The sequence below is a fragment of the Sminthopsis crassicaudata genome, chromosome X (assembly GCF_048593235.1).
Source record: "Sminthopsis crassicaudata isolate SCR6 chromosome X, ASM4859323v1, whole genome shotgun sequence".
Classification (NCBI taxonomy): Eukaryota; Metazoa; Chordata; class Mammalia; order Dasyuromorphia; family Dasyuridae; genus Sminthopsis; species Sminthopsis crassicaudata.
In genome coordinates this window covers 82308089-82322404 of record NC_133623.1, presented here as the reverse complement: position 1 = coordinate 82322404, position 14316 = coordinate 82308089, and the positions used below count along the sequence as shown (strand labels likewise).

The 14316-nt window shown below is 50.5% G+C and overlaps 1 protein-coding gene across 1 annotated transcript; it reads left to right on the top strand.

Annotated features, from left to right (window-relative positions):
* Positions 1–774: 774 nt before the first annotated feature.
* UBL4A (ubiquitin like 4A) lies at positions 775–6127 on the top strand. Its single transcript, XM_074277936.1, has 4 exons — positions 775–1660; positions 1931–2036; positions 4159–4367; positions 5135–6127. Exons 1-4 carry the CDS (start codon positions 1613–1615, stop codon positions 5243–5245), a joined length of 474 nt encoding a protein of 157 aa, XP_074134037.1. The 5' UTR covers positions 775–1612; the 3' UTR covers positions 5246–6127.
* Positions 6128–14316: the final 8189 nt, after the last annotated feature.

The following is a 14316-nucleotide window of genomic DNA, read 5'->3' as shown; positions in this document are numbered from 1 at the left end:
GTGGTTTAGAGGGGAGGTTAAGGTACTCTGGTATGCACCTCATCATTTTTCCCAGAAGCCCTGTCACCACTGATCAGCAGATTGAGCTGGCAGGCAGCAATGTTTGTAGGCCTATAATCCGATATTCCTAAGGCCAGGAGACTTTAGGATCCTTGAGAAATAGATTGTTAGAACAACAGCACTTGTAAAGTCTGGGGCCAAAGGATGACTGCCGTATTTCCCTGGAAGCTGCACCCCATCCCACCTGATCGTTACCAGGAGAAAGGAGACCCCCCAGGAGCTTGGGCACGCCCTTAGTTGGCAGGCTAAATCCTGCAGCTATAAGGAGAACTGGGTCTGAAAGGACAGACAACGCAAGACATACAGATGATAGATGATAGCTAGAGGTAGCTAAAATCCCAGGTGGAGATTCCCACTGGAGGGGGAATTACTCCCTCCTAACCTGCTCTGGGTTGGAAAAAAGTATTGATTCCAAGTGTTCCCGTCCCATCGGACACCCACTTCTACAACTGTGGAATTAAAGACTTTTAAGCACCCCTCCCAAGCTCAAGTTCTCACAGAGACCGGCCAGTGGACGGGCTTGCCCAAAGTCATGGCCTTGGGCTTGGAGCCAGGCAGACTCTGTCAAGTTGAGGCAAAACACGACATTTCCATTTAACAGCGTCACCAAGCGCTTCACGTTTCGGGTTTGCCGTTGAGTACGAGTGACGGTCACCGAGTCACAATCGCTTTGTGATTTGCTTCTATTTTATCGGTACGCCCTTGGGAGAGCCTTGTGTGTTACTGTGGGGAATGTAGGAAACAGCTGGGCTACATGGGAATCTTCGTGCGGGGAGCACCCTCCCCTTTGAGTAGACGCAAATATGAACAAGATTTCCAAGCCAAACCTGTCCGCTAAGCTCCACCTTTACCTGCTCGTTGGCTCGCTCCAGCGGGAGGCCGCACGTCAGCTTCGGCACCCGACCTAGCTTCCCCACATCGCCCGCCTTGGGTCCCACCACAGGGGACTCGGGAAAGTGGAGCTGCCTCTGGGCCCGCAGTTTACCCGGTGTGCCTCAAGTTCCGGCACTTCTGCCTCGGGCTTTGAGGGGAAGCCACAGTCAGCAGGTGGCTCCCAGCCCCCAGAACAACTGAGTCAATTTCCCTCAGCTTCAGCAGTCACCACGTGACACTTGTGCCTCATCCCGGCTCCCTTCTACCCCTCCCGCTGTCTTCTAACACCTAGCTTTCCCCAGGAACAGACGCCGCACCCCGCCGTATTTGCCTCCGAAGCCACACATCACCCCTCCGCTCCGGCCATTTCCACCCCTCCCCCGCGCCGCCTGGCTTCCCCCAGAGAGAGGCCAGCCTGGGGCTCGGCCGCGCGGGGACAGGCGGCGCCGGGCGCACCGGACCTCCAAGCCTGGAGGGGGCGCGCGCGCCCCGCAGCCGCCTCCAGTCTCCCATCCGGTCCGCCCCAAGCCCGGCCCCGCCTTCCCGGCTCCCAGCAGCCTCGAAGGCCGGCCCCGCCCTCGCTGGCTGTTGGTTCCGGCCGGGCCTGAAGTTGAGGTGGCTGACGGGGAGGTGCAGTACAAGTCCGCTGGGAGCTCTTAAAGGCGCCGCTCCCGCCGCAATGCAGTTGACCGTGAAGGCGCTTCAGGGCCGGGAATGCAGCCTCCAGGTACTCCCACCGCGGTTTGAGAATACTGACCCCCCCCCACCTACCCCTTCTCCCGGCGGAGGGAAGGGGGGTCGGGTGGCGCGCTCCCGGGGGCCGGGGCGATTGGCTGGCCCAAGCGGGTTAGGGCTGGGCGAGGCGGGGGCGGGGCCGGGGGCCGGGGCGGCCCCCTCCCTCCCAAGAGGCGGGGGGCGAGGGGCGGGGCGGGCGAGGCTAGCCGCCGCCTCAAGTTCCACCTCCCTGCTCGCCGGCCCCGCCCCCGCCCGCCCCCAGGTGCCCGAGGACGAGAGAGTCTCCACCCTGAAGCAGCTGGTGTACGAGAAGCTGAACGTCCCGGTGGGCCAGCAGCGGCTGTTGTTCAAGGGCAAGGCCTTGGCAGGTATCGGCCTCTCGGGGCCACGGAGGGAGGGGGAGGGGGCGGCGGGGGAGCCTCCCGCGCGCTGCTGCCTGGCGGGAAGCGGCCGAAGTGGCTCCGAGTGGGCCGAGCGAGTCTTTGCTCTCCGGAGTCCCACGGGGGGGGGGGGGGGGCGCCTGCCCACGAGCTCACGGACAGGCTGGAGATAGTCTGGGGAAGACCTTCGTTCCGAGGGGGCGGGCGGGGGGGCGGGCGGGAGCGGGGCCTGAGGGAAAGCGGAGGCGCAGGGGAGGGGGAGGGGCGGCCAGGGACTCCTCGTTCCGGGCCACCGGATTGGAAAGCACTTGAGAGTGTGTCCGAGTGTGACGAGACTGGCGATACGGTGGCTTAGGGAGAGCCTTGAACGCCAGGAGCACTTTCCACGTGATCCTGGGCTTTATTGAGTAGGGGGAAGGGGGACCACGGTCAGCGCTGCTCTCTGGGAAAGTCCTGCGGGAGCTGAGAGGCCAGGCCCGACTCGCTCCTGCTCGGGGGCTGGCGGGATGGGAGGAGAGGACAGAGCAAGAGCTGAAAGGAGGGGAGGAGGACTTAGGGGAAACAAAGAATTCTGTCCCAGATGTCTACTGAACTGCCGCGTTACATGTCTAAAAGGTCATCGGAGACCCAGATGTAGGGTGAGGTCTGGGGGAGCCGAAGTCAGGAGGACCCGAGTTCAATCTGGTCTCAGACACTTCCTAGCTGTGTGACCCTGGGCAAGTCACTGAACCCCAGCCTGGGGGGGGGGGGGAGGTCTGAATAAGTAGATTTGAGAATCTTCAACACAGAGATGGGAATTGTCATTCCATGGGAGTTCACGGAATCAGCGAGTAACTCGTCCTAGAGCAGAGGGCGGCCCGGGACACGGTCCTCAGGGACTCCCCGTTACCAGGCATGACTTGGGGGCAGCTCTGCCAAAGAACGCGGACGAAGGGCAGTCGGGGAGGAAGAGAACTCCAGCCAGAGACGGTAGCCAGGAGAACTAGTGGCCGTGTTGGGGGCAGCAGAGGGCAAAGGAAGGGGAAAAGGCCGTTAGGCTTGGCAACCAGGAAGTCATGGGTGACTTGGAAGAAAGCGGTTTCCGTAGAACAATAAGGGCAAGAGTCAGGCTGTGAGGGGTTCGGAAGAGAGTGAGAGGCCGGAAGCACTGAATGTAAACTTTTCAGTGCTGCGCCGCCCGGGACAGAAGAGATAAAGGGTGATGGCTACGAGAGATGGGGGAGACAAGCGCGTGCTTGCCGGCGGTTGGGAATGATGGATCAGTGAGGGGGCCAGTCCGTCGGAGCGGACAAGACGGAACGGGTGAAGGAGGAGAAGGTGGCAGCAGGCGCCCAGATGAAGGGGGTCGAGGAAGAAGAGGGAGCTGGCCGTCAGAATGGTGCCCGTTTGGGGGTGTCACAAGTTACAGGCGGGCTGAAAAGGTTCGGGAGAGCCGTGATGCTGAGGCGTGGGTGAGCTGACGAGAGGCGTGGGAGGACTGCCTCGCCGCGGCGAGGGGCCAGTGGGCGTTACATGATAAAATGTGTTGTGTTTGGCGATCTGCTTGAATTTACGAATCTCTCCTTAGAGTAATATTTGTAAACACATATAATAAGCGGCATAGGAGTCGTTAAAGTATTTTAAAAGTTCACAGACTCCAAGGTAAAACCTGCTCTCGGGCTCAGAGCAGACGGAATGCTAGGCCCTTGGAGGCAAAGGCCGTTTCCCTTCAGATCGCTAGCACCGCCTGCACCCGCCACGCACAGGTGCTCCTGGGAAGTGCTTGCTGGCCAGAGCGGGAGAGACCGGATGTCTCGTAGGTCACGTGATGTCATTGACATCTTGCTAGTGATCTTTACTCTGAACTTCTTCCAGCCCTCTCCCCTCCCCCGGTACATGCGTAGACTCCCCGAGATGGTGAAGGAGCTCTGTGGAGCTGATTGAGGGCATCAGCTGGATCTGAAGGCCCAGCTAGCCCCTGGCAGTCGGGATATGGGATAACAGGCTCCCCTACTCAGCAATAAGGAGGCATAAAGGAAAGCCAGTGCCCGTGCTTCGAGTTGCTTCTTTTGGATGGGAGCCGCAGGAGTCCAACATCACCTCCTCCTCTTCTTCCCCCCTCTCTTCCCAGACGAGCTCCGCCTTTCCGACTATAGCATCGGGCCAAACTCCAAGATCAACCTGGTGATCAAGCTTCCTGATGAGGGGACCGCTCGCCACCCGCCCTCAAAGCCTCAGGGCCAGTCTCAGCCCCTGCCCACCTGGTTGCTGGTCTCTCAGATCTTGGCTCGACACTTCAGCACGGCGGACACCAGGAGGGTCCTAGACCAGCTACAGAAGGTGAGGTCCAGGGCTGTAAGGATAGTCTTGCTCCTTAGCCTGAACTAGCGCTCACAGCCAACATCCGTCCTAGTTAGCTGACGGACTTCCGGCCCTTAGTGTCAGTAATGCCCAGTTGGAAGGGCCTCAGATCTCATCTCTTCTCCAGAGGAGTATGAGCGTGAGGCTTCCGACTCCGAGCCAGCAGCAGTCTCTCCCTCCCGCCTCTCCCCTTGCACCAAATAAGCCTCACGTAGCCCCAGCAAATCCCTCACCGGCCGTGTCCACAAAAAATCAGCTTGGTCGAGTGCCTGGGCTCTGTCACTCCTCTCCCTTCTTTGTGGAGCCTCTGGGATCCCGGTGGCTCGTTAAGTTGCTCAGAGGAGCTCCGTCTTCCATGGTTGGTCATCTCCACGATGTTGCTGTGACTATGCCACGTTCTCCTGCTTCTGCTCACTTCCTTCTGCATCAGTTTACGTAGGTCTCCCCAGGCTCTTCTGAAACACGTTCCCCTTAGCCATTTCTTAGAGTAAATAGCATTCCGTCACAGCCACGGGCCGTATTTAACCATTTCCCAGTTGCTGGACACCTCTTCGGGCTCCAGTTTTCCTCACAAAAACAGCCATCGTCGTTTTGGGTGCGTGGGGCCTTTCCCTCTCTTACCTCTTTGGCCACCCCGCTTCCTTCCCGCTCCTTTGATACAGTGTGTTCCTCATGCCGGGGACCAGAGGTCAAGGCCGTGTCTTTTCTCCCTCCCTTCCCGCCCTCCTCCCTCCTGCTCCCCACAGGACTATGAACGGAGTCTTCGCCTCCTGAGCTTGGATGATATTGAACGTCTGGCTACCCGTATGCTCAACTGTAGTGTGACTGAGCCTGTGGAAATTGCCTTCCTGGACTAAGTCCCCCATTCCCCCGCCTGGAAAAAACAAAACCAAACCGAACTCTACTAGGGATGGATGGAGCCGTGGAGGTCGGTTTCTGGCTGAGAGCTGGCTCTGTCCTTGCTGTCCCCATCCACCCTCTAGTAGGCCCGGAAGGAAGGAAGAACGAGGGGAGTAGTATTAGAAAAGGGGGTTGGCTTCTGTAGTGCAGAGTGGGATGGTGGTCAGGGACTGCCCCGCCCCAGTTTTTTCCCTGGGATACGACTACTGACTATGATGTCACCGTCAGACTCTGCATTTCAAGCATCCTCGGCCCTTGCTCCCAGTGCTGCTTCCCATTGAACAGCGAATCATGGGCTTTTTTCTGAGTGTAACCCCGTTCCCATCATGAACAAAACCTACCTGCCCAAGGGCAGCCTTACGGAGAATCCGAAAGCCTTGGGAGAAGAGAAGCCTTCCTTCCTCAAGCATGAGAATTACTAGAGCTGCTGCCTTCCGGGGCAATGGCCTTGCTTCTTAAAGCTCCCCGGCCTCGAGGCTGGGGGCATTTCATGTTCCTATTAGCCATCCCCTCTCCTTGGCTGAAGGTGGGGCCCTTCCTAGATAGCTCTTCTGACTCCCACTCCTGACCCACAAGAGGGGTCAGTGCTTGGGTGACGGGGCTGTGGTGAAGCTCAGGGTTACTCATTGCCATCATGAGGCCTCACCTTGCGGGGGCTCCTCAGGGGCTTCCTGTCTCAAAAGAAAATCGAGCCTAGACCTATAAGGCAGCCGTGAGGAGCCCGGCTCCAGGTGAGGGGAGGTGGGGGTGAAGGTGCCCCCAGGGCCTCTCCTACTAGGGAGAGAGAGCCTAGCTTTTCAAACTTTTGCTTCCACTTAATTAAACATGATGCACCTCTACTCCAAGCTTTTGATTTTTTGTTCTCTGCATTAAGGACCAGTGATTTCTTGGATGGAGTTTAACATCATCCTCGTCCCCAGCCTCCCTTGACTGTCCTTCCATAAGATCAATGAGTTGTCACCTAAAATATTACTCTGCCTGATTCACCGGGCCTCTCCTAGCTGACTGAAGCAAATCTCTGGAAGAGACAGGACCCAGGAGCTTCAAGAACTTGCAATAATCTCCACCACCCCTCAGTCACCCCTATTAATGCGAAGCTCATTTCCTGACTTAGCCAAGTGCTAGGCCCTGAGGAGAATCATAATAGCAGCTAGCCTTCAGCAGCGGAAGGTTTGCAAAGTTGCTTTATCAAGGTCTCGGTGGATCCTCACAGCCACCTTGGGGGATAGGTGCTATTGTGATCCCCATTTTGCAGATAAGAAAATTGAGGCAGACAAGTTCAGCGACATGTGCAGGATCACAGCCAGCTAGTGTATGAGACTCCAATCCAGATACACAGAATCAGAAACCATCACGGCCCTGATAGAGGTGATGGGAAGAGGCAACCGAGAAAGACTTAAGATGTGAGGCTGGAGGTTTGAACCCAAAATTGGCGGTCCTGCCCTCAGTTTTCATTTTGATTTGGGGGAAGGAGAAAGAATGGTACTCAAACCAGCACAGTGTTGGTGGAATGGGGAAAAAGAAAGGGAAAGATCTGAAACTGGGTAGAGGAAGAGGGCTGCCTTTACTGGGCCTGAGGCCTTGCGGTAGGAGGATAAGGGGTGGGGAATGGTCTCCATTTGGCGTGGCCTATCCTTGGAGCCTTGAAGAGGTCAGGGCTTGAGCCTGTTCCCAGTCTTCCAGCCAGCGTTTCCTAGTGTGGCTCACCCTCCTCGTTGGGCTTTGGCTCCCCAAGCTGTCTCTTTTCTGACTTGTGCCCTGCAGCTAGCCCCGCCTGAAGGACATGGGGTCCTTCCAGGGCCTGGGTGTCAAAGGCTTATGGGCTGTGTGGAGGTCCGCAGCGAGAAGGCCCACTGCTCGGCTTGCCCTACTGGATCCCTGCCATCACAGGTCAGACAGTCACTGAGAGCTGGACTTGGGGGACTGGGGGGAAGGGGACTCTGGCCACATCCCTGAGAGACCATCTACCTGTGCCTGTCTAGCCAGCCTTTTGATCGGGCCCTAATCCTGTGCCCTTTGGGGATGGAACGAAGCCTGCCATCCTTCCACATCACTTCCCTCAGCTGGCTTCTGAGCTCCTCCTGTGTTGTCCACTTCTGTCCCTTGACCTCCTGCTTCCCTCTCTCCAAGACTGAACTGGGAGATGGAGTATCAAAAGTCTAGATCTGTGCGAACCATCTGGCCTAGCACTGGATCTATACCCCAGATAAATCGGAGGAAATAGGAAGGACCCACATGTAAAGCAGCAGCTCTTTTTGTGGTGGCAAAGAACTGGAAACTGCCCGTAACCTGGGGGATGGCTGAACAAGTGAGAGAATCCTATTATGCTGTGAGAAGTGATGAAGAGGAAGGCAACGTTGCAGAGAAACCCAGGAAAACCTGTGTGAACTGATGCAGAATGAAGCCAGCAGAATCAGAACACCACACTGTAACAGCAATATTGTCAGGATGAGCCACCGTGAAAGACTCCCCTGCTCTGATCAATACAGTGATCCACCACGATTATAAAGAGCCGTGTGATGAAATTCTTTGCCCACCTCCACGTGGAACCGATGGACTTGGAAGGCGTTATCAAAACATCTTTTCTTTCTTGCTTTCTTTCTTTGACTAATGGAAGATTTTGTTTGGCATGACTATACATCTTTATAACGGTTTTGTTTTTCTTGCATTCTAATGGGGGGGGAAGAAGACAATTTTGTTTGAAAATAAAATTTAAAAAAAAAAAAAAAAGTCTGGACCACTTCCTCAAGCCATGGCCTTTGAATTTCCCTTTTCTTCCATAATCATCAACAAATAGCAGGCTGGAAGGATCCTGAGCATCCCCTCTAGAGCAGGTTGTAGGAAAGGCAGGTTAAAACTGTGGTACTTCTGATCTAAAGTAGGGAGATGGAGGAGTGGAGAATGCTGCGTTTAAGGAAAGATGAGAAAGGCTGTCAGACAAAAATCAACAGCAAAAGAGGGAAGAGAGGGTAGTGTTCCAAGGGAGGAGTATCCATGTCAATGGAGGTGAGGAATTTAAAGAAAGTTCTAAAACCGGGGCGTGGGAAAGACCACACTTGTAAAGGGTTAAAGATTGGCCACACAAAATAACGACTATAGAAATGTTTAACTGTTTCAGGAAAGAGAGGGAAGGTGGGGATAGAATTTAGAACTCAAAATGAGTATAATTTTTAAACGTAATTGGGGAAGGAAAATATTTTTTAAGAAAGTAGTGAGAAACTAGGTGAACTAGAGAGTATAAGAATTGGAGAGGGGAGGCAGTGAAGAAAATGTTGGGGGGCAGCTAGATGGCGCAGTGGATAGAGCACCAGCCTTGAATTCAGGAGGACCCGAGTTCAAATTTGGTCTTGAGACATTTAACACTTCCTAGCTGTGTGACCCTGGGCAAGTCACTTAACCCCAGCCTCAGGAAAAAAAGAAAAAGAAAATGTTGGGGTTCAGTGCGGGGAGGGGAATCAGAAGGAAGGGCCTGAGCATGGTTGTGTTGGTCAATGAGGAGCCTGTCAGAAGCAGAGGACATGGCACAAGGGAAAGAGTGCCCATTTTGAAGGGAAAGGACATGAGCCCAGGACAAATTCTGCTATTTACTACCTGTGTTTCTTTAAACTAGTTCCTTTCCTTTGGTCTTTTCTCTAAACCATAAAATAAATGGAGTGGCCTAGACAGCATCTAAGGTCTCGTCTAGCTCTAAGTCTAGGAAGTGTGGTGCACAGAAACAGGGTCAACATGTTAGAGAAGCATTCAGTTAAATAGAAAGCAGCTAGGCGGGGCTGCAGTGGATCGAGTGCCAGGCTTGGAGTCAGAAAGATTCCTCTTCCCGAATTCAAATTTGGCCCCAGATCCTAGCTATGGGACCCTGGACAAGTCACATTCTCCTGTGTGACTCAGTTTCCTCCTCCGTAAAAATGAGCCAGAGAAGGAAATGACTATCACTCCGATACCTTTGCCAAGAAAAAACCAAATGGGGTCACAGAGAATTAGATGTAACTGAAAAATGACTAAACAAGAAGATAGTAGATATTTCTATAGTAGATTGATCGCTGGGGATGGGAGGGAGGGTTCACTCAGAGGCCCAAAGTCTCAAAGACTGGGACTTCGAACTCAGTCCTCTGACTAAACGCAATGTTTATTCCATGTGTCCAAAAAAAGATCCCCTCCGCCTTAGCAGGAGCTTTGGATCTCCCTCAATGTCTTAATCCCAGGAGGCTACAGGTTAGAACATTCCTTCTAACCCAAGCCTGTCCCAATATCTCTGCCCACTCAAAATGTAGCTGGACTGGTTGCGGTCTGGAAAACAACTGCAGGTCTGACCATGCCTTCTGTGACTAAAAGCTTCCTGCCCTCCCCCCCCCCCATTTCCCTATATGCTTATGAGCATTCTGACCTGTGCAAGGGAAACCAGGTCCAGGAAGCCATTCTTCTGATCTGAGGTAGAAATGAAACATGAGAAACTTCTTGCAGCTTTTGATGCAGAGAGCTCTTGTATTGTCAGTACCCACCCATGGTCCAATAAGAAGCCTCTACTTAAACATTCTCTGGACCAACCTAACTTGTGGGACTTCCATTTCGCATCATACCTTTTCCCTAAACTTGATGCTGGCCGCAAGGTAGCCTGTTCCCCAATTGAATAACTCTTGACTTGATTTTTTTGGTTTTTAGTTTCCCTTCTATGGAGTTCCTTCGAATGATGCTTCTATAGCATGATTTTCAAACCCCTTCAACTCTCACTGGATCGTCTCAGTAGTATTGGTGGTGTTGCCCATCCCAGTGATCTGCCAGTTCAGAGTGGGGGCTGTCCGATGATCACGTCTTTGAAATGTGACCTTTAGCCTACTGATGGGTACCAGGCTTTTCTGTGAAGTACAAGGCTTCCAGTGAGGTCCTTGGGGAACCACTGTAATCTAGAAGCCTAATGGATGATGACAGGGTTGGGAGGTAGGTGTCTTGAATGATTATCACTACACCCTAACTGTAGGCGACTTCTATCTTCGAGAATCACAGATTGTTAAAGATGAAAAGGACTCGAGAGTCAGACATGGCCTGATCTGGAGGCCATTATGAACATTCTTGTAAGCATTGCATCCAGGATCAAAGTTGTTTTGTCTTTGCCTCATGGGCAACTGTTACGATCCTGTAATTAGTCAGAGCGTACAGTGTCAGGCAAGGTGAGCTGTTCCTTAGTCGCATCCTAGAACTTCTATTTGTCATAGTGTCCCATGGTTCCCTTTCTTAGAAATTGTGCTCTGGGCTCATAACCAGAAGTCAAATGGTAAACTGCAGATACTGTGTAGTATGCGCCGTACTCTACACTAGTATCAATCATCTGTCAAACACCTTAACCTCAACTTGCACATTTCCACCCCATCTCAGCTCCTTATAGAGGTGGTCCTGCTGCCACCCATAGATATCCCTCTTCCATGTTCATGAGCTCGGAAATTTCTTTATCACAATCTGGTAATTGTTCATCTTCCTTGGCCTTTCAGTCCCATTTGATGCTTCATCCCCTCTCCCTCTCCCATCCCTTTCCCCCTCGGGTTTTTCTGAGGCCATCACCTCTGGACAGGCAGAATTCTCCCCCTCTTCCCATCTGGACTCCTTGGCGAATCAGTTTCTTGCTGGACCAATCTCTTCCCTTGAGCCCTCTATCCCCTTACTATATAGTACTGGTCTGCCGAGGCCTAGATCACTTCTGCGATCTGCTGCCTTCACTCTCATTCATATGTTGCTGAAACGATGCATCATTACAGATTTTATTAAACAGTATCAACGGCCCTTGCGCAGCAAAGCAATACTTTTATACCTCCCCAACTGACTCATTGTCCCACCCGCCACGGAAGTTTTTCCAAACCTTTTCATCCTGACCCCTGACCCCTGACCCCATTCAAAAATCTCCAGTGTCAAGGCCCTATTTATTGTGTCCCATTGGTTCCTTTTCACCCCCAGGATCAAAACCCAAATCTTCTGTCGACCTTTCAAAGACTTTCCTAACTTGCCTTCTATGCTTTCCCTCCTTCTTGTAGCCCTCCATAGACTGAGTCTGGGGACATTGGCCTCTTTGGTGTCTTTCGAATAAGACACTCCATTTCCTGACTCCAGCTTTTTTTTTTTTTTTTTTCTGGCTGTCCCCTGTGTCTGGAATGCACTTTGTCTCTCGTACTCTCTCACTCTGTCTCCCTGCCCCCCTTTCCTTATCTCTGCCTCCTGATTTCCTTCAAGTCTCAGATACAACTTCACTTTCTTTGGGAGGCCTCTGGCAATCCTTCTTGATGTAAATGCCTCCCTGTTTATTATCTCCAGTTTATCCTGTATATAGCTTATTCGCACAGTTATTTCCAGATTGTCCCCCCATTAGACTATGCTCTTTGAGCATGTGCCGAGCTCTTAGCCACCCAGCTGCTTAGCGTATCGCAGGGGCTTAATAAATGTTTATTGAGTAACCACCTCAGCTGAGAACCTTGCCACATACATCACTGAAAAAAACAAGGCCATTTCCTAAGAGTGCTCTCTTCGCCTCCTCTTCCTCATCTCACATCATTTAGAGGTTTCCCATTTATTCCCTTGTTCACCCCCTGCCTTTACATGAAGAGATTCCCCTTCTCCTTGCTAAGGAAACATTCCATCCCATCTTCCACAGATTGTCCTCTCTAGCATCCCCACTCTCTCACTCATTTTCAATCTCTCCCTCTCTACTGTCTCGTTCTTTACTGACTACAACCATGCCCATGCCTCCCCCATTTTCAAAAAACCCTCCCTTGATTCTTCCATCCCCAGTAGCTATCATCCTACATTTCTTTATTCTAGCTTTTAGGCCAGCTTGTAGGTCTGCGGTGGAATAACCAGAGCAGGAGACCCAGACCTCAGAGGAGTTGGCAGTTCAGTCATTGTGACCTTGTAGAGCCTGCCAGCAGGCTGATAGTGACTGAGGTCATTAGCTGAGTGCTGAAACTCCCAACCAGGGGAACACATCAAAATTTGGATTAGGAACTTGTCAAATTCAGACCAGAAAGACAGGGAATAGACCTTGTTCCAGATCTCACCACTTGGGAGCACCAGAATCTTGCAGGCCTCCAGGCAGAGCTGTGAAAGCAGCAGAGAAGCATGTAAGAGGATAGAGGCCCAGGCCAGACGTCCATCCCACTCCAGAGCACAGCACTAAAATCAAGTCCAAAATCAAGAAGTAGGCTAGAAGAATGAAGAGCACCCTAAAGAGGCAGCAAACTTGGAATATGATATGCCAGAATGCAAAGGATTACAACCAAGCATAATCTGGCCAGCAAAACTGAGTATTCTCCTGTGTGTGTGTGGGGGGGGGGGGGGGGAATGGACCTTTAAAAAAATAGAGGATTTCCAAGCATTCCTGATGAAAAGAGCAGAACTGAAGAGAAAATTTGACAAAAAATACGGAGTCAAGAACAGCATGAAAAAGATAAACAAAAGGGAGCAATCATAAGGAACCAGATAAGATTAAATTGTTAACATTTTTATATGGAGATATGACACTTGTCCAACTTCTAACTAAATCTATCATCAAAGATCACAAAGTCTAATTAGATTAGGCCTAGGAATGACTCTAATGTGTTTTGATGAGCTGAAAAGAACAATGGAATGTTTGAAGAAGACAAACACACTAGGAGAAGGGGGGTAGGGAAAGGAAGAATGGGAGAAATTATCTCCAATTTAGAACACACACACACACACACACACACAAGTTCACACATGTAGAGGGGAGAGGAGTGACACTTGAACCATATTCTCATCTGAACTGGTTAAAGGAGGGAAGAATATACATATATACACAGTTGGGTACAGAAATATATCTTACCCAAAGGAGAATTAGGAGGGAATAGAATTAAGGAAAGGGAGGAATGAGAGGGAGAATAGATTAAAGGAGGCATTAGTCAGAAGCTAAATAGATTCTTAAAGAGGAGGCAAGGAAAAAAGAAAAGAAAAGCATAAAAGAACAGGGTAAGGATAAGAGAAGGAAATGCAGAGTTAGCGATCATAACTGTGAATGTGAATGGGATGAACTTACCCATAAAACAGAAGATAGCAGAATGAAATAAGAAACCAGAATCCAACTGTATTCTGTATACAAGAAACATACTTGAAACAGAAAAAAAAAAAAAAAAACACAAATTAAAATGAGAAACTTCAGCAGACACTACTATATATCAGCTAAAGTTTTAAAAAAAAAAAGAGAGAGAGACAGACAGACAGATAAAGGTCATAATCTCAGACAAAGTGAAAGCAAAGAGAATTAAAGGACCATATTTTTGGACTCTTTCAGTGTAGAAATCAATTGTGCTGATTTCTTTTCCTCTCTAAAATACTTGTTTGATCAAAGGATATAAAGTTTTTGGAAGAAGAAATCAAAGTTAATATAAGATTATATAATAATAAGATAAAAATGCTCTAAATCACCATAATTAGAGAAATGAAAATTAAAACAACTCTGAGGTACCACTTCAAACCTATCAGATTGGCTAATATGATGGAAAAGAAAAATCATAACTGTTGAAGGGGTATGAGAAAACTGGGACACTAATACACTGTTGGTGGAGTTGTGAAGTAGTCCAACTATTATGGAGAGAGCAATGCAAAACAATGCCCAAAGGGCTATAAAACTGTGCATACCCTTTGACCCAACAATACCCCCCATCAATTGGGGGATGGCTAAACAAGTCATATATAATTGTGATAGAATAATAATAATGAAGGAAATGGTTTCAGAAAAACCAGACTTACATGAACTGATATAAAGTGAAGTGAGCAGAACCAGGAGAACATTTTATATAGTAACAGTAATATAGTATGATTATCAACTATGAATGACAGCCATTCTGATCAAAATGATACTCCAAGACAATTCTCAAGTACTTATGATTAAAAATACTATCCACTTCCAGAGAAAAAACCAATGGAGCATGAATGCAGACTGAAGCATCTTTTTTCCTTCTTTTTGCAACATTGCATAGAAATGTTTTTTATGTGAAATGATTTATATATGTGTGTGTGTGTGTGTGTGTGT